Raw genomic sequence first — 25,174 nt, 5'->3', positions numbered from 1 at the left:
CCACGTTCCACAATCCCTGTCAGAGCAGGGACAGGGCTCAGGGTGGCTCTGCTGCTGCGCTCTGGGCTCTCAGTTCGTGCCAAGAGAACACCCAGGGCAGCCAGCCTTGGGAGGGGTGTCCAGTGCTGCTCTCCTGCTCTGCCCTTGGGCGTCCCTCAATATCTGTGCCCCTCTCAGGGGCACAAACAGGGCAGGAGAATTAGTCTCCCCAGCCTTTCACCCCCTTTACCTCCTTCAGGCCTGTTAGAGCAGCTTTGGAGAGCCCAGAGTTCCTTTTGGGTGTCAGGGAAAGCCGGCTCCTGTTCCTGCTTCTGCCAGCTCACACCAGGCTGGGAGTCGAGGAGATTCCAGGGGGGCCCAAGGGTGGAGAGTCATGTAAGTGTGGGATGTGGGAGAAAACGGGCCAGGATTTAGGGAAATTCTCTGCTCCAGAGGTTTGGAAATTCAGCCCTGAAGAACTGCAGCAATAAAGGGATACAATATGACGGAAAATGCTTTGTCAGAAACTCCCTGCAGCGTGCTGGGCCTGGCTGTGGTTAACTGGGCTGTACTGGTCAGTTTGGCCTGAGAAGAATGAGGGATTTGTCTTTCCAAACCAGCTCTGGGTCTGCTGGGGGATAAAACCAGCACTGGGAGATAAAAGAAACAATGGGGAGGATTCCACTGATTGATGAATGGAAAAAGAGATTTTGCTTTTACAAATAAACTTTCGGTTAGATGATAAATTCAATTATACCTTGAAAAATGAAAGAAACAATGGGGAAGAAAAACCCCTACATTCCATAAGAATGAAAAATGAAAAGGGAGGGTTCTACATTAGAGGGGAATCTTTGGGATCAGGTGTTCTGGGAAGTCTGAACCTCTCACGCACCACAGAAATGGGGGAAAAGAGAGGGAAATTGGGATAAAAAGGAGGCTGCATCCTCCAAAACTCTGCGAGACCCCAGGGGAATGCCCCATGGCCTCTCCCTTTATTGGAATAAAGCAAAAGGACTCCTCTGCCTCCTCTTGGGACTCAAACCTCGGGTGTTTGTGGGTGAATTTTCCGGACAGGCGCAGGGGCATGGGGCTGGCTGTGCTCACGGGGTGCTGTCCTGGGGCTCCCCACGTTCCACAATCCCTGTCAGAGCAGGGACAGGGCTCAGGGTGGCTCTGCTGCTGCGCTCTGGGCTCTCAGTTCGTGCCAAGAGAACACCCAGGGCAGCCAGCCTTGGGAGGGGTGTCCAGTGCTGCTCTCCTGCTCTGCCCTTGGGCGTCCCTCAATATCTGTGCCCCTCTCAGGGGCACAAACAGGGCAGGAGAATTAGTCTCCCCAGCCTTTCACCCCCTTTACCTCCTTCAGGCCTGTTAGAGCAGCTTTGGAGAGCCCAGAGTTCCTTTAGGGTGTCAGGGAAAGCCTGCTCCTGTTCCTGCTTCTGCCAGCTCACACCAGGCTGGGAGTCGAGGAGATTCCAGGGGGGCCCAAGGGTGGAGAGTCATGTAAGTGTGGGATGTGGGAGAAAACGGGCCAGGATTTAGGGAAATTCTCTGCTCCAGAGGTTTGGAAATTCAGCCCTGAAGAACTGCAGCAATAAAGGGATACAATATGACGGAAAATGCTTTGTCAGAAACTCCCTGCAGCGTGCTGGGCCTGGCTGTGGTTAACTGGGCTGTACTGGTCACAGGGCACCAGGGGAGGAGGAGGAGGAGGAGGAGGAGGAGGAGGACAAGGAGGGTCAGAACCCAGAACCCAGGACATTCCTCTGGCTGCCCTGGAGGGCTCAAGACCCTGGCAGGGGGCTCAGAGACCTTGGCACAGAGTCAGACACACCTGTGCCTTCGATTTTAGCCCATGGAAAGAATTACCAGCTTTGTGTGAAGATGTACAAGCCACGAGAGTCTGAGTGGAGTGATGGTTAATTTGTCACAGGGTGAAAAAGTAGAATTTTGGGGTTTTAGAATGGGGGTTCAAGAGGCAAGATGGAGGGATTTGAGCGTGTCCTGTTCTCCTCCTTTTTCTTGGCCTCCATCTTGTGCTGTGATGGTGGCACTTTGGATTGGTTTAGAGGCAGACTGTCCAACATAGGTGACAGGTATTGGAAAATTATTGTAAATAAAGTACATGTTGTTTTTAGTATAAAAACACCACCCCGAGGGCGGGCAGTGTGCCACGAACTCACCTGCTGGACAGAGCTCCGCGGGTCAGGAAAGGAGTGTGAGAGGTAAGAGAAAACAAACAACCCTGAAAAGCAGAGCCGAGGGATCTCAGCTTCTTCTTTGGTCACGGGGCTGGGAAAAAAAGATTCTTTAACACCTCGGGAGCCATTTCAGCAGCAGCAAACCCGAGAGGGAGGAGAGCAGGGCCCAGGCACCGCGGCCACCCCAGATGCAGCTGGGCCAGAGGCACAGCCTGTGCCAGGAGCAGCCACCCCGAGACAGGAGAAGAGATCCAGGAGCAGAGCAGCTCACTCAGCGGGGGATGAGGAGCAAGCAGAGACCTCCCAGGCCAAGAAGAGGCAGAGGCAGAGAGAATTCCCTGCTCCCAGGAGTCCTGTGGGATCTGGAAAAGGGTTCAGCCCTTTGGCCTGGCTGCTCCAGTGCTGGGATGCCGAGATACGGAGCTGGACAGAGCAGAGCCGAGGAACTGGGGTCCTGTCCTGATGTGGGCACTGCCAGGGGGGCTGGGAAGAGCACAGAGACCCCCAGCCCCTGCAGAGACCCCTGGCAAGAGTGAGGGAAAGTGTTCCCTCCAGGAGTGTCTGAGAGTGAGCCCAGGAAGCTGCAACACCGTGGAGAGGGGAGTCAGGAGCTGAGGGGTCGGCTGGGCTGGGGGAATGCAGAGTGATGCAGAGAGCAGCTCCTGCAGGGCCGGGGAGCCCAGCACAGGGTCCAGGCTCTGGAAGGTCCTCTGGAGCAGTTCCTGGGGTAAAGCCCAGGGTCCAGGCTCTGGAAGGTTCTCTGAGCAGTACCCAGGGTGATGCCCAGCCCAGGGTCCAGGCTCCGGAAGGTTCTCTGCAGCACTGTCACCGTGCCCCAGCTCCCTGGCAGTGGTGCCAATGGCACCAGCAGTGCCTCAGGTGAGTCCCCACCCTGGCACCATGGAGACCATCCTTACTCCTCCCCACCAACCTCAGCTGTGGGAGGATGGTCCAAGACCTTGGGCAGAGTCAAGTCTCACACAAATTAGGAAATGTCCCTGTCCCACCAGTACGGCCCAGTCTTTGCTGCTGGGAGCAGCTGCAGCAGAGAGAGGGGACACTCCAGGATGTCACCTGTGGTGTCACCTGAGTGACACAGAGAGGACTGGAGGCCCTGGCACCTCGGCTGGTGTTTACAGAAGTGTCTCAGGTTTGGCTGGGTGTGTGTTCAATTCCCATCTGTCAGAGCTGGGGCATTATCTGCTGCTCATTGGGCAGCTTTCCTTATCTCTGCCACAGCCAATCCTCCTTCCAGGAATTAATTTCAAATTTACAACAATTCAGAGGGAGGGGCTTTACATTTTCCATTTCAGGGGAGGCTCCTGCCTTCCTCAGCACACACCTGGCTTTTCAAACCAAGGCAGAGGAAACTCGTCTGGGCTGCCCAGGTGTGCTGAGCATCGCTGCCTGAGCACAAAATCCATCACGTGCCTGAGAGCCAGGCTGAGGAGCAGCACAACAACCACCAGGTGGTTGGGTTGGGCTGCCAGGATCAGTGTGCCAGGTACATCTGGGCTGGCAAGGCAAGGGACAGTTGTCACTGTGATATTTTATGAAAATCCCTTCACTAGGATTTTTCTCCTGAGAAGCCGAGAAGCCTCAGAAAAGAAATACAAGCAGTAACTGTCTGATGGAAGGTGCTCTGGAGGTGGTTCACCAACAGATGCACCCTTGATTGGTCTCATGTGAGTTGTTTTTACTTGGTGACCAATCACAGCCAGCTGTGTCGAACTCTCTGTCACAGTTTTTTATTATTAATTCCTTTCTGAGCCTTCTGATGTATTCCTTTCTGTCTGTAGTTTAGTATAGCACTTTAAATATCATATCACGATATAATAAATCAGCCTTATAAGAAACATGGAGTCAGATTCATCTTTTCCCTGGTGCTGGAACCCATGAACGCATCTACAGACAGTCACTCCCAGCTGGAGTGCCCAGGACGCCTCGGGATCGGGGCAGAGATGCCATCCTGAAGTTCTGGGAGGATGGCATCAGCCATGGGCGCTGCTCCCCAGCCCAATCCACCACTGGAAACGTGAGCTCCACCCAGCAGGCCAAGGTGGAGCCCCTGGGGGCAGGGGTCAAGTCTCAGCGTGGGGAGTGGCAGTCGGTGCCACCACAGCGCCCCAAACCTGCCAGGGCCAGTGCCACGTGCTGGCAGTGGCAGGGGACACGCCAGGGTGGCTGGAGATGCAGCCTGTGCCCCTCAGCCTGCCTGGACACCCCCGGGCTGGAAAACAAACGCCGTGGTGAGGAATGTGCCTCCTGCTGAGGGAGTGACAAAACTGTCCCTTGTCCCCTTGAAAAGGGGATGGTGTAAAATAAAGGGTAAATGCAAGCTGCAGGATAAGGAATGGTGCGGATGGATAAAGTAAAGGGTAAATGCAAGGTTTGGGATGAAAAATGGTGTGGACAGTGTAGAATAAAGGATGAGTGTAAGGTTTAGGATAAGGAATGTGTGGATGGTGAGAATAAAGGGTAAATGCAAGCTGTGGGATAAGGAATGATGTGGATGGTGTAAAACAAAGGGCGAGTGCAATGTTTGAGATAAGGAATGGTGTGGATGGTGGTAAGGGTGAGTGCACGGTGTGGGATAGGGAATGACATGGATGGTGCAGAAAAAAGGATGAGTGTAAGGCTTGGCATAAGGAACCACGTGGACAGTGTAGAACAAAGGTTAAGTGCAAAGTTTGGGATAAAGAATGGTGTGGATGGAGTAAAATAAAGGGTAAAGGCAAGGTTTAGGATAAGGAATGCTGTGGATGGTGTGCAGTAAGTGGGGGGAATGCCCTGGCTGTGGCCAGGACAGGGTTAATTTTTGCAGCAGCTGCGAGGGGCAGGGCCAGGACCCCCAGGTCCTTACCAACGTGGCAGTTCCCTTTGTTTAAATTCTTTCTCCCCTGACCACTGCTGCCTGTCGAGCCCCCAGCTGGGTTTGGGGTCTGGGGGCACAGAACTGAGGGCACAGCTTGGGGTCACTGACCAAGGAAAGGGAATTAAAGGATCAAAGACCCCCCGTGCCCCCCCTCACCTTTTCCAGGTGAAATCCCAGGTACAACCTGCAAAGGAGGGCTCCAGGTGTGTCCCACCTGAGCCAGGATCAACCCTGGGGTGCTCCAGCTCTGACACCCCTGGGGCATGGGGGATTTGGGGAGGGATTTGGGGGGGATCTGGGATGAATTTGAGGTGATTTGGAGTAATTTGTGAATGATTTTGGGCGGTGAGGGGTAATTTGGGGGAAGATTCAGGGATATTTCAAGGTGATTTTGGGGCCATCCTGAGGAGATCTGGCAGATTTTTGGAGGTGATTTTGGGGTAGTTTGGGGCTGATTTTGGGGATTACTTGGGGGTGATTTTGGAGGTGCTGCTCAGTCCTGGGGAAGCTCTGGGGTGATGCTGACCCCCCGCACTGGCCAGACTGTCACAACTGTCACCTGAGCCAGGACCTGCCACACCTGGATCCCACCCTGGCTTTATTTAAATCAAATCCTTGGTTTTTATTGTCTTTTTTCCTGGTTTTTTGAAACACCTGATGGGCTGAGGCTGGAGGCATCCAGGTCTGAGGGATCTGGGGATCAACCTCCCACACCTGGGCAGATCCCTCACCTGGACACCTGCCCAGAGCTGCTTCAATCACTTCACATATTCAGCAGAAATTGCCAAATCTTTGCTTTTCGCCCCAAAAACGCAGCAATGTCCCCTCCCCTCCCCCCCCACCCCGAGTTATTCCTTTATCCTCCAATTTTCCATAATTAAATCTGGATCTGGAATTCTTGATGACCTCATGAGATCACTTCACACCTGCAGCCACCTGCAGGCAGCACCTGTCCCAGGTGGGTGTACACCTGGTGCCCCAGAGCTCCAGCAGTGGAGCATCCTGTCCATGCCAGGAGTCACCTGTGGGACCAGGTGACCACACCTGGGGGCTCTCCAGAGGGTTTCCAGGTGTTCCCTGCGAGGGGGGCGGCCAGGTAACAACACCTGGGGGGTTCCCAGATCTCTGCTGTGTCCTCCTGCTGGGAGTGGGGGGTCTCCAGGTGTGCTGAGAGGCTGCAGGTGCTCCTCACCTGTCCCTCACCTGGCCCCTACTTCAGGATGATGTGGTAGCTGTCGTTGGTTTCGGCTGTAAAGGAAGCCAAGAACAGGTGAGGGGAGGTGGGCTGGGGTGAGCTGCCTCAGGTGTGGCCCCAACGCCCAGGTGCTCACACACCTTTCATGGTGTCCAGGACGAAGCAGGATTCATCCTGGAAGTTCTGGATCATCTGAAAAAAACCCCAAACAGCACCAATTTAGGGATTTTTTGGGAAGATTTGTGTTCCAGAGGGCTGGAGGCGCCCAGGTGGGAGCTCAGGTGGGAGCTTTGGGAGCACCAGGCAGAAATATTTCATTCCTTCCCTGGGCCCCTCGCAGCCCTGGCAGGGTGCTGCTGTCCCCAGGTGGCCGTGCCAGGCGTGCCCGTGGGCCAGGGGCCGTTACCTCGTCGCTGACCAGCACGTGGATGCCCGTGGGGCCCTGTTTGTAGATGTGCTGGATGTGCTGGGCGGGCACCCGGAACAGCTGTGCCAGCTTCTCCGCCAGCTCGGCCGCCCTCAGCTCCTCCAGGTACACGGCGTGGTAAACTGCAGGGGCACGGCCACAGCTGCCAGCTGTGCCAGCACAGCCCCGGGCACAGCTGGGCACCGTCGAGCTCGGAGAGGGACCTGCCTGGCACCTGTGACCTGCCTGGCACCTGTGACCTGTCTGGCACTGTGTCCTGTCTGTCACCCTGACGTGTCTGTCACCCTGACCTGCCTGGCACCTGTGACCCGCCTGGCACCGTGTCCTGTCTGTCACCCTGACCTGGCACCTGTGTCCTGCTTGGCACAGTGTCCTGTCTGTGTGTTCTGTCACCCATGTCCTCTCACCACGTCCTGTCTGTCACCTGTGTCCTGCCTGTCACCTGTGACCTGCTTGGCACTGTGTGCTGTTGCCTGTGCCTTGTCTGTCACCTCTGTCCTACCTGGCACTGTGTCCTGTCTGCCTGTCTGTCACCATGTCCTTCCTGTCTGTCACCATGTTCTGCCTGGCACTGTGATCTGTCTGGCACCCCTGTCCTGTGTGTCACCTGTGTGATCCCTGCTCCCCCAGGTGTGATCCCAGATTCCCAATCCCCCCAGGTGTGCTCCCTGCCCCCAGGTGAGTCCCTGCCCCCCCCAGGTGAGTCCCTGCCCCCCTCACCAAAGAAGGTGCCGCTGCTGCCGTCGCCGTCCTCGTGCTCGTGCTGGGGGTCCCTCACCTGCTGCGACTCCTGGCACACGTAGATGGTCAGGCGGGGCCGCACCATCCTGGGACAGGGCAGGGTCACCTGGGGCTGCCCCCTGCCCAGCCCCCCTCCCTGCCAGGGGTCCCCAGGAGGAGCTGCACGAGCCCCAGGTGTGCCCTGGTCAGCATTCCCTGGAATTCCCACCTGGAGGGGCTCCCTGTCCCTGTCAGGTACCTGAGGATGCTTCCCTGGAATTCCCACCTGGAGGGGCTCCCTGTCCCTGTCAGGTACCTGAGGATACTTCCCTGAATTCCCACCTGGGCACTCTGTCCCTCTCATCCTCCCAAAAAGCTCCAGGTGTTTTAAACCCCTGGGGCAAGCCCTGCTTTTCAGGGCAAGGTGTGAGGAACATCCCATTTTTGGGAGCTTTCTGGGCAGGTCCCAGGTGGAGACAGCTCCTGGACCACCAGGAACTCCTGGCTTGGGGCTCCAGTCCTGGATTCTCAAAGCCAAAGAATTCCTAATCCCCAATTCCCAATTCCTAACCCCCAATCCCTAATCCCCAATTCTCAATCCCTAATTCCCAATTCCTCTCTCCTACCTGGACCTCCTTCCCCACACTTCCTCTAAATTCCTGACTTGGATGGGAAAAGGCTGGGCCAGGTGAATCCTGACCCCTGCAGGTGAATCCTGACCCCCCAGGTGAGTCCTGATCTCCCCCAAGTGAGTCCCTGCGTGCCAGGTTCATCCCAGCCTCACCCCCCAGGTGTATCCCAGACCCCCCAGGTGTGTCCCAGCCCCCCCAGGTGAATCCCAGCTCCCCCAGGTGAATCCCAGCTCCCCCAGGTGTGTCCCAGCCCCCCCAGGTGAGTCCCACCTGCCCTTGAGGGCGTTGAAGAGCCGGATGCCGTCGGCGGGGCCGCAGATCTGGATCACATCCTCCCGTGTGAGCTTCAGCAGATCTGCCCCTGCCAAAACCCACATCCACCCCAAAATCCACCTCAGATTCACCCCAGAGTCACCCCAAAATCCACCTCAGATTCACCCCAAATTCACCTCAAATTCATCCCAAATTCACAGCAAAATTCACCCCAAATTCACAGCAAAATTCACCCCCGATTCACCCCAAATTCGCCCCAGAGTCATCCCAAACTCACCCCAGATTCATGCCAAAATTCACCCCAAATTCAGCCTAAATTTGCTCCAGTCACCCCAAACTTATCCCAAATTCACCCAGCTTCACCCTAAATTATCCTCTGCCCAGAATTGGAATTTTTCTTCTGCTTTTCCTCAGAATCACCCTTTTCCAGCTTTGCTTTTCCCCAAATCCAGCCCAGGTGAGGTGACCCAGCCCAGGTGAGGTGACCCGACCCAGGTGAGGTGACCCAGCCCAGGTGAGGTGACCCGGCCCAGGTGAGGGCAGAACTCACCTGAGAAGTTCCTGAAGAGCCGGGAGAAGGTGGAGAAGCGGTTGCGGTGCAGCCACTGCTGCGCCTCCTGCGGGCTCCAGGTGGGCAGCAGCGTCTGGGGGACAGGGGGACACCGGTGCTGCCAGCTGACCTGGCTGCCAGCTCAGGTGTTTGCAGCCAGGCAGGGGCACAGGTGAGCTCAGGGTGGGTCAGCACAGGTGGGAACTGAGCCCCTGAGCAGGTGGGAAGAGGTGATGACCTCAGGTGACCTGGAAATGTCTCCAGGCGATGTGGAAGTGTTTGTGCTGAGGCACGGGTGAGCTCAGGTGAGCTCAGGGGGGGCCAGCACAGGTGGGAATTCCCCCCCAGGTGGGGACAGCGGGGTCTCCCAGGTGTCTGCAGGTGACCCAAGGGTTCCCCTGTGGAACCCCCCAGGTGCACCTGGGCAGGTACCTGGGCAGGTACTTACGTCAGCCAGCGGCGCGGGGGGGTCGGGCTGGTGGCTCGGGGACCCACTGCTGGGGACAGAGGGACACGGGTCACTGGGTACTGGGACACTGGGACAGGGTCACTGGGGACACTGGGGACACTGGGACACGGGTCACTGGGTACTGGGTTACTGGGACTGGGTCACTGGGTACTGGGGACACTGGGACGTGGGTCAGTGGGGACACTGGGACATGGGTCACTGGGGACACTGGGACAGGGGTCACGGGGGTACTGGGGACACTGGGGACACTGGAGGCATGGTAACTGGGCACTGGGATACTGGACATTGGCGTCACTGTCATACTGGGATAGCTGTCCCAGTGGGTACTGGTGTCACTGTCACTGTATGACACTGGGGTGTAACTGGGGTTACTGGGATGACACTGGGGTCACTGGGGTGGTACAGGGGTGATACTGGGATCACTGGGATGGCACTGGGATGGCACTGGGGTTACTGGGATGACAGTGAGATGACAGTGGGGTAATACTGGGGTCACTGGGATGTCAGTGGGATAGCTCTGGGGTCACTGGGATGGCAGTGGGGTGTCATTGGGATGGCACTGGGATGGCACTGGTGCTACCCCCCCGTGTGACCCTCCCCCCAGTCCTAGCACTCCCAGTCCTCCCAGTCCCAGCACTCCCAGTCCTCCCAGCACTCCCAGTACTTCCAGTCCCAGAACTCCCAGCCCTCCCGGCTCTCCCAGCACTCCCAGTTTCCCAGCCCTCCCAGTCCCAGTACTCCCAGCTCTCCCAGCACTCCCAGCCCTTTCAGCCCCAGCACTCCCAGTCCCAGCCCTCCCAGCTCTGTCACTGGGATGTCAGTGGGATAGCTCTGGGGTCACTGGGATGGCAGTGGGGTGTCATTGGGATGGCACTGGGATGGCACTGGTGCTACCCCCCCGTGTGACCCTCCCCCCAGTCCTAGCACTCCGAGTCCTCCCAGTCCCAGCACTCGGCACTGGGGTTACTGGGATGACAGTGAGATGACAGTGGGGTAATACTGGGGTCACTGGGATGTCAGTGGGATAGCTCTGGGGTCACTGGGATGGCAGTGGGGTGTCATTGGGATGGCACTGGGATGGCACTGGTGCTACCCCCCCGTGTGACCCTCCCCCCAGTCCTAGCACTCCCAGTCCTCCCAGTCCCAGCACTCCCAGTCCTCCCAGCACTCCCAGTACTTCCAGTCCCAGTACTCCCAGCCCTCCCGGCTCTCCCAGCACTCCCAGTTCCCAGCACTCCCAGCCCTTTCAGTCCCAGCCCTCCCAGTCCCAGCTCTCCCAGCCCTCCCAGTCCCAGCTCTCCCAGCACTCCCAGTCCCAGCACTCCCAGCCCTCCCAGTCCCAGCAGTCCCAGCCCTTTCAGTCCCAGCCCTCCCAGCTCTCCCAGTACTCCCAGTCCCAGCTCTCCCAGCGCTCCCAGTCCCAGCTCACCCATCCCCGATGGAGAAGCTGCTGTGGGAGCTGTTGAAGCCGGGGGACGGCGCGTTGGGCACGTAGGTGACCTCGGGCCAGGGCGAGCACTGCGGGCACGCCAGGTGAGCTCAGGGCACCTAGGCTGCACCTGCACACACCTGGGACCATGCACACACCTGGGCTGCACCTGCACACACCTGCGAACACCTGGGACCATGCACACACCTGGGCTGCACCTGCACACACCTGGGACCATGCACACACCTAGGCTGCACCTGCACACACCTGCGACTATGCACACACCTGGGCTACACCTGCATGCAGCTGGGACTGCACACACACACCTGAACACACCTGGAGCCATGCACACACCTGGGCTACATCTGCACACACCTGCACTGCACACACACACCCTCCCACCCCTGGAACTGCACCTGCACACACCTGGGACTGCACCTGGGCACACCTGGGACTGCACCTGGGCACACCTGGACCCACACATATCTCCAACCCCACATACCTGGCCCTGCACACACCTGGCCCCACACATACCTCCAACCCCACACACCTGACCTTGCACACACCTGACCTTGCACACACCTGGCCAGCTCAGGTCAGTAATGTCCCCAAAGCCCTTCTGCAGGTACAAAAGCACCTTCTGTGCCCCAGGTTTGCCTGGCAGGTATGAAGACCTCGAGCCAAGCTCTCCCAGCAGCACAGCCCTGCTCCCTGGCAGCCAGGTGAGCTCACCTCGGTGAGGATGGTGGTCTCGTAGGAGGGCTGGTACTTCTCCTTCTCGTGGGGCGTCCGCTTCTCCATCTTCTCCCGGTCTGTCTTCTGCTTCCGGTCGGCTCCTTTGGGCTGGAAAGGGACAGGCCAGGACAGGTGTGTGGGACACTCACAGGGCACTCAGGTGGCACAGGTAACTCAGTCTGCCTGGTGCTCGACACAGGCAAAAGGAGCAGTTTGGGGAGAAGCTTGTCCTGAGGGCCCCTGCAGGGACAGGGGTGTGACCACCTGGAGACACCTGTAGCGACTGCAAGCCACCTGTAATTACCTGAACATAACTGTAAGCACCTGTAACCACCTGAATACACCTGGAGACACCTGTAATTACCTGAATGTAACTGTAAGCACCTGTAACCATCTGAATACACCTGTAGCCACCTGAATACACCTGGAAACACCTGAACACACCTGTAACCACCTGAATACACCTGGAGACACCTGTAACCACCTGAACACACCTTTTACTCCCTGAATACACCTGTAACCCCCTAAATACACCTGTAACCACCTGGAGATACCTGTATTCACCTGAATACACCTGTAACCTTGTAAATACACCTGTAACTACCTGAACACACCTATAACCACCTGGAGACACCTGTAACCACTCTGCACACACCTGTAATCCCCGAATACAGCTGAGTTGTGTCTTGTGCATCACCCACGTAGGAGATGGGATTTTGGAGGGACAAACTACACCTGGACACGAGGTCACAGGGCTGGCCTTGACTTTACCACATCTTGAGCACCTGGGCCCCTCCTCCACCTAAAATTGGGGGGATTTTACTCAAATCCCATGGGAAGCACAGATGTGGAACCTCCACAAGGTGTTCCCCTTGGCAGATCCCTGAAGAAATTCTCATAAACTTGGCTGTACCTGCACTCACAGGTGAAGGAATTTGGCCCAGGTGGACCAGGGGAGAACAGAGCAGGAACCCAAACCCCACTGACCCCCGAGGTGAACAGGTGAGAAAAGAGGAGCCAGGCTGAGATTTTGGGGGTGCTGCAGGTGGGATGGAGTCACGGGCACCCCAAGGTGTGACCACAGTGGGAACAACCCCTCCCTGCACCTGCACCACCTGCACCACAGGTTGGGGCTGTTACTCCTAAAGGTGGGAGGTTTCAGAGGCACCAGTAGCCCCCAGTACAAACTGGGACAGAGTCCCAGGTGAGCCCAGGTGGGAGGGGCCTGCAGGTACCTTGAAGACCTTGATCTGGCAGCTGGCGGAGTGCAGGTGCTCCGTGTACTCGCCGCTCTCGTTCTCCCTGAAGGTGTCGATCTGCACGCGGAAGGGAACGCCCTTCTCCCCGCCGTGCTTGCGCAGCGTGAACTCCGTGCTGATGCAGTGCACCTGGGGACAGGTGAGCTGCCTGTGGGACTGCCACCAAGGGACAGAGCCCACCTGAGCCTCACCTGGATGTGAGAGCCCACCTGTGCCTCGCTGGGTGTGGGACAGAGCCCACCTGTCCCTTACCCTGATATAGGACAGAGCCCACCTGTGCCTCACTGGGCACGGGATAGAGCCCACCTGTGCCTCACTGGGTGTGGGATAGAGCCCACCTGTGCCTCACCTGGATGAGGGACTGAGCCCACCTGTCCCTTACCCTAATGTAGAATAGAACTCACCTGCCCCTCACCTGCCCCTCACCTGGGTGTGAGGCAGTGCCCACCTGTGCCTCACCTGGGTGTGAGGCAGTGCCCACCTGTGCCTCACCTGGATGAACACTGACGTCCTCTTGGAGGGATCCCACAGGAACTCCACGGTGTTGAGCTGTGTCGGGTTGGCGCGGGGGTCGATGATCCCCACGGACATCGGGATATCTGCGGGGGGAACAGGTGAGGCCCACCTGGGACCTCCCAGCTGCCCCAGCCAGGTGAGACTCACCTATGTCCAGGATCCTGTCGCCAGGCCTGTTCCACCTCCAGCCCTCCAGCTGCTGGTGCTCCGTGTACTGCAGCCGCCGGTCATGGAAAACCACCCGGAAGATGCTCTGGGGAAGGGGGAAACATCACCTGGAGCTGCCCTGGCACACCTGGCCAGATGTGCAGCCCTTCCCTGTGCCAAAAAGGGGCAAAGGGAAGGACCCTCCCCTCCCAAACAGGTGTATCTCCCAGCCCCACCCAGCTGCAGGGCCCCGGAGGGCACCTGGCTGGCATGGGCACACCTGGCCAGGGGCACCTGTGCCCTCTGCTCACCTTGACCAGCTTCCCGTTGATCTCGGGCAGCTCCCCAAGTTTCCTGTTGTCCAGCATCCGGATCTCGTAGGATTGACCTGGGGGCAGGAGGGCACCTGAGGGTTTTCTGTCACCTGTACCTGTCCTCCTTGTTCATTTGGGGTCCCGCCAACCCAGACCTTCCAGCTGTACCTGAAAGCAGCAGGTACAGCCTGAACCTGTAACTGCCATCCTGCAGAGCTGCCCAGCACTGACCTGTACAGATACACCTTACACACACCTGTACCCACCCTGCACACACCTGTACAGATACACCTTACACACACCTGTAATCCTCTGCACACACCTGTACAGATACACCCTACACACACCTGTACCCACCCTGCACACACCTGTACAGATACACCTTACACACACCTGTACAGATACACCTTACACATACCTATAATCCTCTGCACACACCTGTACAGACACACCTTACACACACCTGCATCCACCCTGCACACACCTGTACACACACCTGTTACCACCCCCCACCCTTTAACGTGGTGAGCCCCCCAGGTGACCCCTGCTCCACCTGGGCAGCGCACAGCCAGGTGCAGGCACCGCCACCTCCCATTTCCCAACAGGAACACCCCAAAAATCAACAATCCCCGGGGAAAACAACAACTTCCACAGGCAGAACCCTCCTGCTGGGGTGGCTCCCAGGGCACCTGCGCAGGACAGGTGTGGCTCACCTTGGTTGAGGTAGGTGAGGGTCTCGTCGTGCAGCTTGACGGCGGGGGAGGTGGCGGCGCACAGCACGTACTGGAAGGGCAGCAGCTTGTCCTGGCTCTCCGGGGGCAGGCTGGACTCCTCCTGCTTGAAGATGGGCAGAGCCAGGACGTCGCTGCGGAGACGGGAGAGTCACCTGAGACAGGTGAGCTGGGGGGCTCAGGGATTCCTTCAATCCCACCTGGGCCTCGGTACCTGGAGGAGGAGCCCCACCGGGAAGCCGGCTCTGCCCCTGGGCCCTGCTCCAGGTGTGCCCTCAACATCTGGCCTGAGGGGCTCACCTGAATACACCTGTCAGCACCTGGGCACACCTGTGAGCACTCCTAATCCTGACTCCAACCACTACAACAACCACAATTCCAGCTGTAACTCCAGCCCTGCTCCTTCCCTACTCCAACCACAGCTCCAGCCCAACTGCATCCCGAATCTATCCTGAATCCATCCCAAGTGCATCCCAAATCTACCCCAACTGCATCCCTAATCTATCCTGAATCCATCCCAAGTGCATCCCAAATCCATCCTGAATCCATCCCAACTGCATCACGAATCCATCCCTACTGCATCCCAAACCCATCACAATGGCATCCTGAATCCATCCCAAACCATCCCAAATCTATCCCAGTGGCACCCCAAATCCATCCTAAAACAATCCCTACTGCATCCCGAATCCATCCCTACTGCATTCCAAATCCATCCCAACAGCATCCCAAATAAATTAATCCTGAATCCATCCCAAATCCATCCCAACGGCATCCCAAATTCATCCTGAATCCATCCCAACGGCATCCCAAATCCATCCTGAATCCATCCCAAATCCATCCTGAATCCATCCCAACTGCATCCCAAATCCATCCTGAATCCATCCCTACCCCATCCCAAATCCATCCCAACTGCATCCTAAATCAATCCCTACTGCATCCCGAATCCATCCCAACTGCATCCCACATCCATCCCTACTGCATCCCAAATCCATCCTGAATCCATCCTAAATCAATCCCTACTGCATCCTGAATCCATCCCGAATCCATCCCAACTGCATCCCAAATTAATTCATCCTGAATCCATCCCAACTGCATCACGAATCCATCCCTACTGCATCCCAAACCCATCACAATGGCATCCTGAATCCATCCCAAACCATCCCAAATCTATCCCAGTGGCACCCCAAATCCATCCTAAAACAATCCCTACTGCATCCCGAATCCATCCCAGCCCCAAACACAGCTCCGTGCACTACTTCAGCCATAATTCCAGTTCCAACTCTCCCCTACTCCATCCCAACTCCATCCCAACTCCTTCCCAACTCCCCCCCTGCTCCATCCCACTCCCAACCCCAATTCCCCCCCAACGCCCCCATTTCCCCCCTTGGTGCTCCAACTCTGGCACAGTTCAGGGCTCCCCGTGCCCCTGGCACCCCCCGCCACTCTGGGGACCCTGGAGATTCTGGGGTCCCCCCTGGCAGTTCTGGGGACCCCCAGAGATTCTGGGATCCCCCTGGAGATTCTGGGGACCCCAGAGATTTTGGAGTTCCCACCGGGGATTTTGAGATCCCTCATGGAGACCCTGGAAAAGCCCCAGGGTTCTGGGGACCCCCAGAGATTTTAGGGTTTCCCTTGGGGATTTTGGGGACCCTCAGAGATTTTAGAGTTTCCCTTAGGGGTTCTGAGGACCCCTGGCGATTTTGGGGTTTCCTTTGGTGATTCTGGGGACCCCCAGAGATTCTGGGGTTTCCCCTGGGGCTTTTGGGCGATCCATGAAGATTTTGGGGTTTCCCTTGGAGATTTTGGGGCTTCCCTTGGCAATTCCGGCGACCCCCAAAGATTCTGGGGCTTCCCTTGGCAATTCTGGGGACCCCCCGGAGATTTTGGGGTTTCCCTTGGCGATTCTGGGGAGCCATGAAGATTTTGGGGTTTCCCTTGGCAATTCTGGGCACCCCCAGAGATTCTGGGGCTTCCCTTGGCAATTCTGGGGACCCCCCGGAGATTTTGGGGTTTCCCTTGGCGATTCTGGGGAGCCATGAAGATTTTGGGGTTTCCCTTGGTGACTCTAGGGTTTCCCTTGGCGATTCTGGGGACCCCCAGAGATTCTGGGGATCCCCTGGAGATTTTGGGGTTTCCCTTGGGGACTCTGGGGATCCATGAAGATTTCGGGGTGCCTCTGGAGATTCCAGGGTCCCCTCCTCCTTCGGGTACCAGCGCTGAGGTGCCGCCCGACACCTTCAACCTCCAGCTCATTTTGGGGCTCCCCGCTCCCCGCACGGCCCCTGCCTTCCCCGGGATGTTTTGGGGTGCCCTGTTTCGGAGTGCCTGTCAGTTTTGGGGTGCCCTGTCAGCTCTGGGGTCCCCGGTACCTCATGCTGTAGGCGCCGGCGCCGAGCTCCTGCCCGATGCCCGAGAGGCTGGCGTCGAAATCCTGCACCAGCCCCGACTCGATCACCTCGTCCGCCAGCGGCAGCTTCAGCGCCCACGCCATGGCCCCGAGGCACCCCGAAAACGGCCACCGGCTCACCCCCAAACACGGGGGGTCCTCAGGGTCACCCCCCAGAAAACGGGGTTGGCGTGGTCACTCCAAAAACCAGGAGTCCTCAGGGTCACCACCCAAAAAATGGGGTTGTTGTGGTCACTTCAAAAACGGGGGGGGGTCTTTGGGACACCCCAAAAATGGGGGGGCTCAGGGGGTACTCAAAAATGGGGTGTCTTGGGGGCAAGGCAAAAGTGGGGCTTGGAGCACCCCCAAACACGCGGGTCCTTGGGGTCACCCCAAAAAGGGGCTTTCAGGGATTCCCCCAAAACCAGGGGGCTTTGGGGGTACCTCAAGTGTGAGGAGGACTTGGGGTCACCCCAAAACAGGGTCTTCAGTGTCACCCCACGCCAGGGGCTCCTCGGGGCACCCCAACACCTCCCCCTGATTTCTGGGGGTACCAAAGCCCCCCGGACCTCTTGAGGACCCTCTCCTGCAGTGATTAATTTGGGGACCCCCAAACCCCGCTACCACAGGCAAATGAACCCCAAAACCCAGCGACACCCCCGCTCAAAGGGAACACCTCGGGGGGACCCCCAAAATCCTGCACTCCCCTCAAGGGGATGCACCCAAGGGACCTCCAAAATCCTGCACTCCCCTCTCAGGGCTGCACCCAAGGGGACCCCAAAATCCTGAACTCCCGCAAGGGAACCCCCCCAATCCAGGCCAGGACCCCCCAGTCCAGGCCGGGATCCCCAGTCCGGGCCGGGACTCCCCCAATCCGGGATCGGACCCCCACCAGTCCGGGCTGGGACCCCCCAGTCCAGGCCGGGACCCCCCGATCCGAGCCCGGACCCCCCAATCCGGGCCGGGACCCCCAGTCCGGGCCCCCCCCCCGCTCCGGGCCGGGACCCCCAAACGCGCCGCTCCGCCAAGATGGAGGCGGCGGCCCCACCCCCGCCGCTGGGCGGGCGGTCCCGCCCCTCCGCCCCGCTCAGCCAATGAGACCTGGCCTTGCCACATGACGGGCGGCCATAAAATCCAATAGAGAGCTGCGCGCCGGGCAGGCCGCTCGGGGATTGGCTGGGGGGCGTGGCCGCGGCGGCGTGCGGCGCTGGGCTGTGTGTGGCGCCTCCCGCGGGGCCGCAGGTTCGATTCCCGCCGCTGCCTCTGCTCCGGCCGCAGACGGGGCCGAGGATGAGGAAGGACCCCCCGCCCCACCCCCCAAACCCTGAAAAAAGGGGAAAGGAAAAGAAAAAAGAAAAATACTGTTTATTTCACACCACTACATCAAGTGCATCAGTCTGTCGCGGCCCCAGCGGGCGCCCCCGTGTCCCCCCCAAAGCTCCCCTCCCATCGCTCCCGGGGGGACTCAGGGCAGGGGGAGCTGGGGAAGGGGCGCTGCCTCTGTTTTGGGGTTCACGCCCCCCAAACCCAGGGGTGATGTCCCCAAAAGCCGCCCACGGGACGTCCCCAAGGTGGGGGATCACCCCCAGAAGCCCCTCACGAGGTGGGGGACCCGCAAAGTGGGGGTGACACAAATTTGGGGTCGCCCCTGGTGAGCCGTAACATCGCCTCAGTAACACAGGAAAAAGGGCAAAACCCAGGAAAATGGAAATCGCTGATTTTGGGTGGGCGTGTGACACTCGGGGGGGTCTGTCACCACGGGTGTCACAGGTGGGGGAGGTGTGACATCGACACGCTCGGGCCGTGTGTGAGAGGAGGGAACGGGGGGCACACACAGGCACAGGTGGGCACAGGTACAGGCACGGGGGCAGAGGGACAAAATCCGTGGCCAAAGGGACAAAACCAGCGGCCAAAGTGCTGATGGCTGGAGGTCAAGGGGCTGGGACTGGTGGGACACACAGGGGGCTCCCAGTGCTCCCAGTTCAGTGCGCTGAGGGCACAGTGGGGTGGGCACAGGTACGGGCACAGGGCTGGAGGGACACGGGGGTGGCCACAGGGACAAAACCAGTGACCAAGGGGACAAAATCAGCGGCCAAAGGGACAAAATCAGTGGCCGAAGTGCTGATGGCAGGTGGTCAGGGGGGACTGTGACTGGGAACTGGGATGCTCCCAGTGCTCCCAGTTCAGAACATGTGGAAGACGTTGAGTGTTGGACACAGGTACAGGTGTGCTGGACACAGGTATGGGCACGGTGGACACAGGTACAGGTGTAGAGGACACAGGCACAGGTGTGCTGGACACAGGTACAGGTGTAGAGGACACAGGCACAGGTGTGCTGGACACAGGTATGGGCACGGTGGACACAGGTACAGGTGTAGAGGACACAGGCACAGGTGTGCTGAACACAGGTACAGGTGTGGTGATGGAACCAGGTGGCAGAGGGACAGAACCAGTGCCCAAAGTGCTGATGGCAGGAGGCCGGGGAACCCGGGTGCTCCCAGTTTAGGGCATGTGGGAGTTGCTGAGGGGCAGGTGAGGGCCTGGACACAGGTAAAAGTGTGCTGGACACAGGTCTGGGCATGGTGGACACAGGTACAGGTGTGCTGGACATGGGTACAGGTGTGCTGGACACAGATACAGGTGTGTTGGACACAGATACAGGTGTGCTGGACACGGGTACAGGTGTGATGGACACAGATACAGGTGTGCTGGACACAGATACAGGTGTGCTGGACATGGGTACAGGTGTGATGGACACAGATACAGGTGTGCTGGACACAGGCACAGGTGTGCTGGACACGGGTACAGGTGTGGAGATGGAGCCAGGTGGCAGAGGGACAGGCGTGGTGGTGGAACCAGGCGGCAGAGGGACAGAACCAGTGCCCAAAGTGCTGATGGCAGGAGGCCGGGCGGCCCCGGGGCGCTCCCGGCGCTCCCGGCTGGCGGCACCGGGAGCCGCTGGAGGCGGGCCGGGCGGCGGGCGGCGGGGCAGAGCCGGGCCGGGCGCCGCGCTCAGGGCACGTGGAACACGTTCAGCTTGCTGGTGTTCTTGAGGGTCTGGCGGCGGTTGCAGAACCACACCCGCACCACCTCCCGCTCGTAGCGCAGCTCCTGCGCGATGCGCGTGATCTCGGCGCCCGTGGGCAGCGCGTTGCGCTCGAAGTGCGCGTTGAGCGCCTCCAGCGCCTGCGGCGTGAACGAGGTGCGCCGCTTGCGCTTCTTGCCCGGCTCGCCCCCCACGAACTCCAGCAGGTGCTGCTGCCCCTCCCGCTGCCGCTGCTCCGCCTCCCGCAGCCACTTCTCCAGCACCGGCTTCAGCTTCTGCGCGCTCTTGGGCGTGATGTCCAGCTTCTCGAACCTGGGGACACAGGGGGCAATCAGGGGACACAGGGGACACTCAATGTGATGTCCAGCTTCTCGAACCTGGGGACACAGGGGACAATCAGGGGACACAGGGGACCCTCAATGTGATGTCCAGCTTCTCGAACCTGGGGACACAGGGGACAATCAGGGGACACAGGGGACACTCAGTGTGATGTCCAGCTTCTCGAACCTGGGGACACAGGGGGCAATCAGGGGACACAGGGGACACTCAATGTGATGTCCAGCTTCTCGAACCTGGGGACACAGGGGACAATCAGGGGACACAGGGGACACTCAGTGTGATGTCCAGCTTCTCGAACCTGGGGACACAGGGGGCAATCAGGGGACACAGGGGACACTCAATGTGATGTCCAGCTTCTCGAACCTGGGGACACAGGGGACAATCAGGGGACACAGGGGACACTCAGTGTGATGTCCAGCTTCTCGAACCTGGGGACACAGGGGGCAATCAGGGGACACAGGGGACACTCAATGTGATGTCCAGCTTCTCGAACCTGGGGACACAGGGGACAATCAGGGGACACAGGGGACACTCAGTGTGATGTCCAGCTTCTCGAACCTGGGGACACAGGGGGCAATCAGGGGACACAGGGGACACTCAATGTGATGTCCAGCTTCTCGAACCTGGGGACACAGGGGACAATCAGGGGACACAGGGGACACTCAGTGTGATGTCCAGCTTCTCGAACCTGGGGACACAGGGGGCAATCAGGGGACACAGGGGACACTCAATGTGATGTCCAGCTTCTCGAACCTGGGGACACAGGGGACAATCAGGGGACACAGGGGACACTCAGTGTGATGTCCAGCTTCTCGAACCTGGGGACACAGGGGGCAATCAGGGGACACAGGGGACACTCAATGTGATGTCCAGCTTCTCGAACCTGGGGACACAGGGGACAATCAGGGGACACAGGGGACACTCAGTGTGATGTCCAGCTTCTCGAACCTGGGGACACAGGGGGCAATCAGGGGACACAGGGGACACTCAATGTGATGTCCAGCTTCTCGAACCTGGGGACACAGGGGACAATCAGGGGACACAGGGGACACTCAGTGTGATGTCCAGCTTCTCGAACCTGGGGACACAGGGGGCAATCAGGGGACACAGGGGACACTCAATGTGATGTCCAGCTTCTCGAACCTGGGGACACAGGGGACAATCAGGGGACACAGGGGACACTCAGTGTGATGTCCAGCTTCTCGAACCTGGGGACACAGGGGGCAATCAGGGGACACAGGGGACACTCAATGTGATGTCCAGCTTCTCGAACCTGGGGACACAGGGGACAATCAGGGGACACAGGGGACACTCAGTGTGATGTCCAGCTTCTCGAACCTGGGGACACAGGGGGCAATCAGGGGACACAGGGGACACTCAATGTGATGTCCAGCTTCTCGAACCTGGGGACACAGGGGACAATCAGGGGACACAGGGGACACTCAGTGTGATGTCCAGCTTCTCGAACCTGGGGACACAGGGGGCAATCAGGGGACACAGGGGACACTCAATGTGATGTCCAGCTTCTCGAACCTGGGGACACAGGGGACAATCAGGGGACACAGGGGACACTCAGTGTGATGTCCAGCTTCTCGAACCTGGGGACACAGGGGGCAATCAGGGGACACAGGGGACACTCAATGTGATGTCCAGCTTCTCGAACCTGGGGACACAGGGGACAATCAGGGGACACAGGGGACACTCAGTGTGATGTCCAGCTTCTCGAACCTGGGGACACAGGGGGCAATCAGGGGACACAGGGGACACTCAATGTGATGTCCAGCTTCTCGAACCTGGGGACACAGGGGACAATCAGGGGACACAGGGGACACTCAGTGTGATGTCCAGCTTCTCGAACCTGGGGACACAGGGGGCAATCAGGGGACACAGGGGACACTCAATGTGATGTCCAGCTTCTCGAACCTGGGGACACAGGGGACAATCAGGGGACACAGGGGACACTCAGTGTGATGTCCAGCTTCTCGAACCTGGGGACACAGGGGGCAATCAGGGGACACAGGGGACACTCAATGTGATGTCCAGCTTCTCGAACCTGGGGACACAGGGGACAATCAGGGGACACAGGGGACACTCAGTGTGATGTCCAGCTTCTCGAACCTGGGGACACAGGGGGCAATCAGGGGACACAGGGGACACTCAATGTGATGTCCAGCTTCTCGAACCTGGGGACACAGGGGACAATCAGGGGACACAGGGGACACTCAGTGTGATGTCCAGCTTCTCGAACCTGGGGACACAGGGGGCAATCAGGGGACACAGGGGACACTCAATGTGATGTCCAGCTTCTCGAACCTGGGGACACAGGGGACAATCAGGGGACACAGGGGACACTCAGTGTGATGTCCAGCTTCTCGAACCTGGGGACACAGGGGGCAATCAGGGGACACAGGGGACACTCAATGTGATGTCCAGCTTCTCGAACCTGGGGACACAGGGGACAATCAGGGGACACAGGGGACACTCAGTGTGATGTCCAGCTTCTCGAACCTGGGGACACAGGGGGCAATCAGGGGACACAGGGGACACTCAATGTGATGTCCAGCTTCTCGAACCTGGGGACACAGGGGACAATCAGGGGACACAGGGGACACTCAGTGTGATGTCCAGCTTCTCGAACCTGGGGACACAGGGGGCAATCAGGGGACACAGGGGACACTCAATGTGATGTCCAGCTTCTCGAACCTGGGGACACAGGGGACAATCAGGGGACACAGGGGACACTCAGTGTGATGTCCAGCTTCTCGAACCTGGGGACACAGGGGGCAATCAGGGGACACAGGGGACACTCAATGTGATGTCCAGCTTCTCGAACCTGGGGACACAGGGGACAATCAGGGGACACAGGGGACACTCAGTGTGATGTCCAGCTTCTCGAACCTGGGGACACAGGGGGCAATCAGGGGACACAGGGGACACTCAATGTGATGTCCAGCTTCTCGAACCTGGGGACACAGGGGACAATCAGGGGACACAGGGGACACTCAGTGTGATGTCCAGCTTCTCGAACCTGGGGACACAGGGGGCAATCAGGGGACACAGGGGACACTCAATGTGATGTCCAGCTTCTCGAACCTGGGGACACAGGGGACAATCAGGGGACACAGGGGACACTCAGTGTGATGTCCAGCTTCTCGAACCTGGGGACACAGGGGGCAATCAGGGGACACAGGGGACACTCAATGTGATGTCCAGCTTCTCGAACCTGGGGACACAGGGGACAATCAGGGGACACAGGGGACACTCAGTGTGATGTCCAGCTTCTCGAACCTGGGGACACAGGGGGCAATCAGGGGACACAGGGGACACTCAATGTGATGTCCAGCTTCTCGAACCTGGGGACACAGGGGACAATCAGGGGACACAGGGGACACTCAGTGTGATGTCCAGCTTCTCGAACCTGGGGACACAGGGGGCAATCAGGGGACACAGGGGACACTCAATGTGATGTCCAGCTTCTCGAACCTGGGGACACAGGGGACAATCAGGGGACACAGGGGACACTCAGTGTGATGTCCAGCTTCTCGAACCTGGGGACACAGGGGGCAATCAGGGGACACAGGGGACACTCAATGTGATGTCCAGCTTCTCGAACCTGGGGACACAGGGGACAATCAGGGGACACAGGGGACACTCAGTGTGATGTCCAGCTTCTCGAACCTGGGGACACAGGGGGCAATCAGGGGACACAGGGGACACTCAATGTGATGTCCAGCTTCTCGAACCTGGGGACACAGGGGACAATCAGGGGACACAGGGGACACTCAGTGTGATGTCCAGCTTCTCGAACCTGGGGACACAGGGGGCAATCAGGGGACACAGGGGACACTCAATGTGATGTCCAGCTTCTCGAACCTGGGGACACAGGGGACAATCAGGGGACACAGGGGACACTCAGTGTGATGTCCAGCTTCTCGAACCTGGGGACACAGGGGGCAATCAGGGGACACAGGGGACACTCAATGTGATGTCCAGCTTCTCGAACCTGGGGACACAGGGGACAATCAGGGGACACAGGGGACACTCAGTGTGATGTCCAGCTTCTCGAACCTGGGGACACAGGGGGCAATCAGGGGACACAGGGGACACTCAATGTGATGTCCAGCTTCTCGAACCTGGGGACACAGGGGACAATCAGGGGACACAGGGGACACTCAGTGTGATGTCCAGCTTCTCGAACCTGGGGACACAGGGGGCAATCAGGGGACACAGGGGACACTCAATGTGATGTCCAGCTTCTCGAACCTGGGGACACAGGGGACAATCAGGGGACACATTGGGGGCCTGAGGGGACCTGGGGGGGACCTAGAGGTGACCTGGGGGGACCAGCAGCTCTGCTCCCCGCAGGGCATGTCCCACTGGGAGAGCTGGTGGCACCAGGAGGGGGGCAGGGTGACAGTGCTGGGGCAGGAGGGGGCACGGCCTGGGGGTGCTCCTGGGGTCCCAAAGCCACATGGGCAGGACCCAGAGGTACTCATGTGTCCCCACAGCCGGGTCCCCAAGGTGCTCATGGCTCCCAAACCCACCTGGCTGGGTCCCAAAGCCACCTGGCCACGGCCCAGAGGTGCTCACGGGCTCCCAAAGCCACACGGCCGGCTGCCAGGAGTGACCCCAAAACCACCGGGTCCCAGAGGGGCTGAGAGCCCCCAAAACCACCTGGCCATGTCCTAGAGGGGTTGAGAGCCCCCAAAACCACCTGGCCACGTCCCAGGAACGGTCATGGTGTCCCAAAGCCACCTGGCCACGTCCCAAAGGCACTTCTGGCTCCCCCAGGGTCGTGTGGCTGGGTCCCAAAGGCACCCGGGGGGTCCCAAAGTCACAGGGGGTCCCAAAGGCACACAGGGGGTCCCAGAGCTGCTCCCCTGCTCCCAAATCCCCTTGGCTGGGTTGCTGCCACCCTTTGACCTCACTGCCACACCTGACCCCCCCCTCCCCC

The 25,174-nt window shown here is 58.9% G+C and overlaps 2 protein-coding genes across 3 annotated transcripts; both read right to left on the bottom strand.

Annotated features, from left to right (window-relative positions):
* Positions 1 to 5,633: 5,633 nt before the first annotated feature.
* TFCP2 (transcription factor CP2) lies at positions 5,634 to 17,875 on the bottom strand. 2 transcript variants are annotated; one of them, XM_041476747.1, is made up of 15 exons: positions 16,819 to 17,875; positions 14,432 to 14,583; positions 13,716 to 13,792; positions 13,405 to 13,510; positions 13,234 to 13,340; positions 12,718 to 12,870; positions 11,480 to 11,590; positions 10,748 to 10,836; positions 9,298 to 9,346; positions 8,850 to 8,943; positions 8,297 to 8,387; positions 7,395 to 7,501; positions 6,654 to 6,796; positions 6,388 to 6,439; positions 5,634 to 6,300 (listed from the first exon to the last, which is right to left on the bottom strand). In XM_041476747.1, exons 1-15 carry the CDS (start codon positions 16,938 to 16,940, stop codon positions 6,263 to 6,265), a joined length of 1,491 nt encoding a protein of 496 aa, XP_041332681.1. In that variant the 5' UTR covers positions 16,941 to 17,875; the 3' UTR covers positions 5,634 to 6,262. The 2 variants fall into 2 exon arrangements, with proteins under 2 accessions (XP_041332681.1, XP_041332682.1); XM_041476748.1 differs by having other exon boundaries at positions 9,298 to 9,343.
* A 310-nt stretch (positions 17,876 to 18,185) lies between these two features.
* On the bottom strand, positions 18,186 to 20,197 carry LOC121358520 (POU domain, class 6, transcription factor 1-like; the record flags this gene model as incomplete). The annotated part of the gene is made up of 1 exon (XM_041476750.1): positions 18,186 to 20,197. A coding segment is annotated over one exon (350 nt), but the record flags the coding sequence as incomplete, so codon positions are not given.
* Positions 20,198 to 25,174: the final 4,977 nt, after the last annotated feature.

This window comes from Pyrgilauda ruficollis, unplaced genomic scaffold, assembly GCF_017590135.1.
Source record: "Pyrgilauda ruficollis isolate IOZ18807 unplaced genomic scaffold, ASM1759013v1 scaffold399, whole genome shotgun sequence".
Classification (NCBI taxonomy): Eukaryota; Metazoa; Chordata; class Aves; order Passeriformes; family Passeridae; genus Pyrgilauda; species Pyrgilauda ruficollis.
Note: the sequence above shows the minus strand (reverse complement) of the source record. Positions and strands in the feature narration are given on the sequence as shown.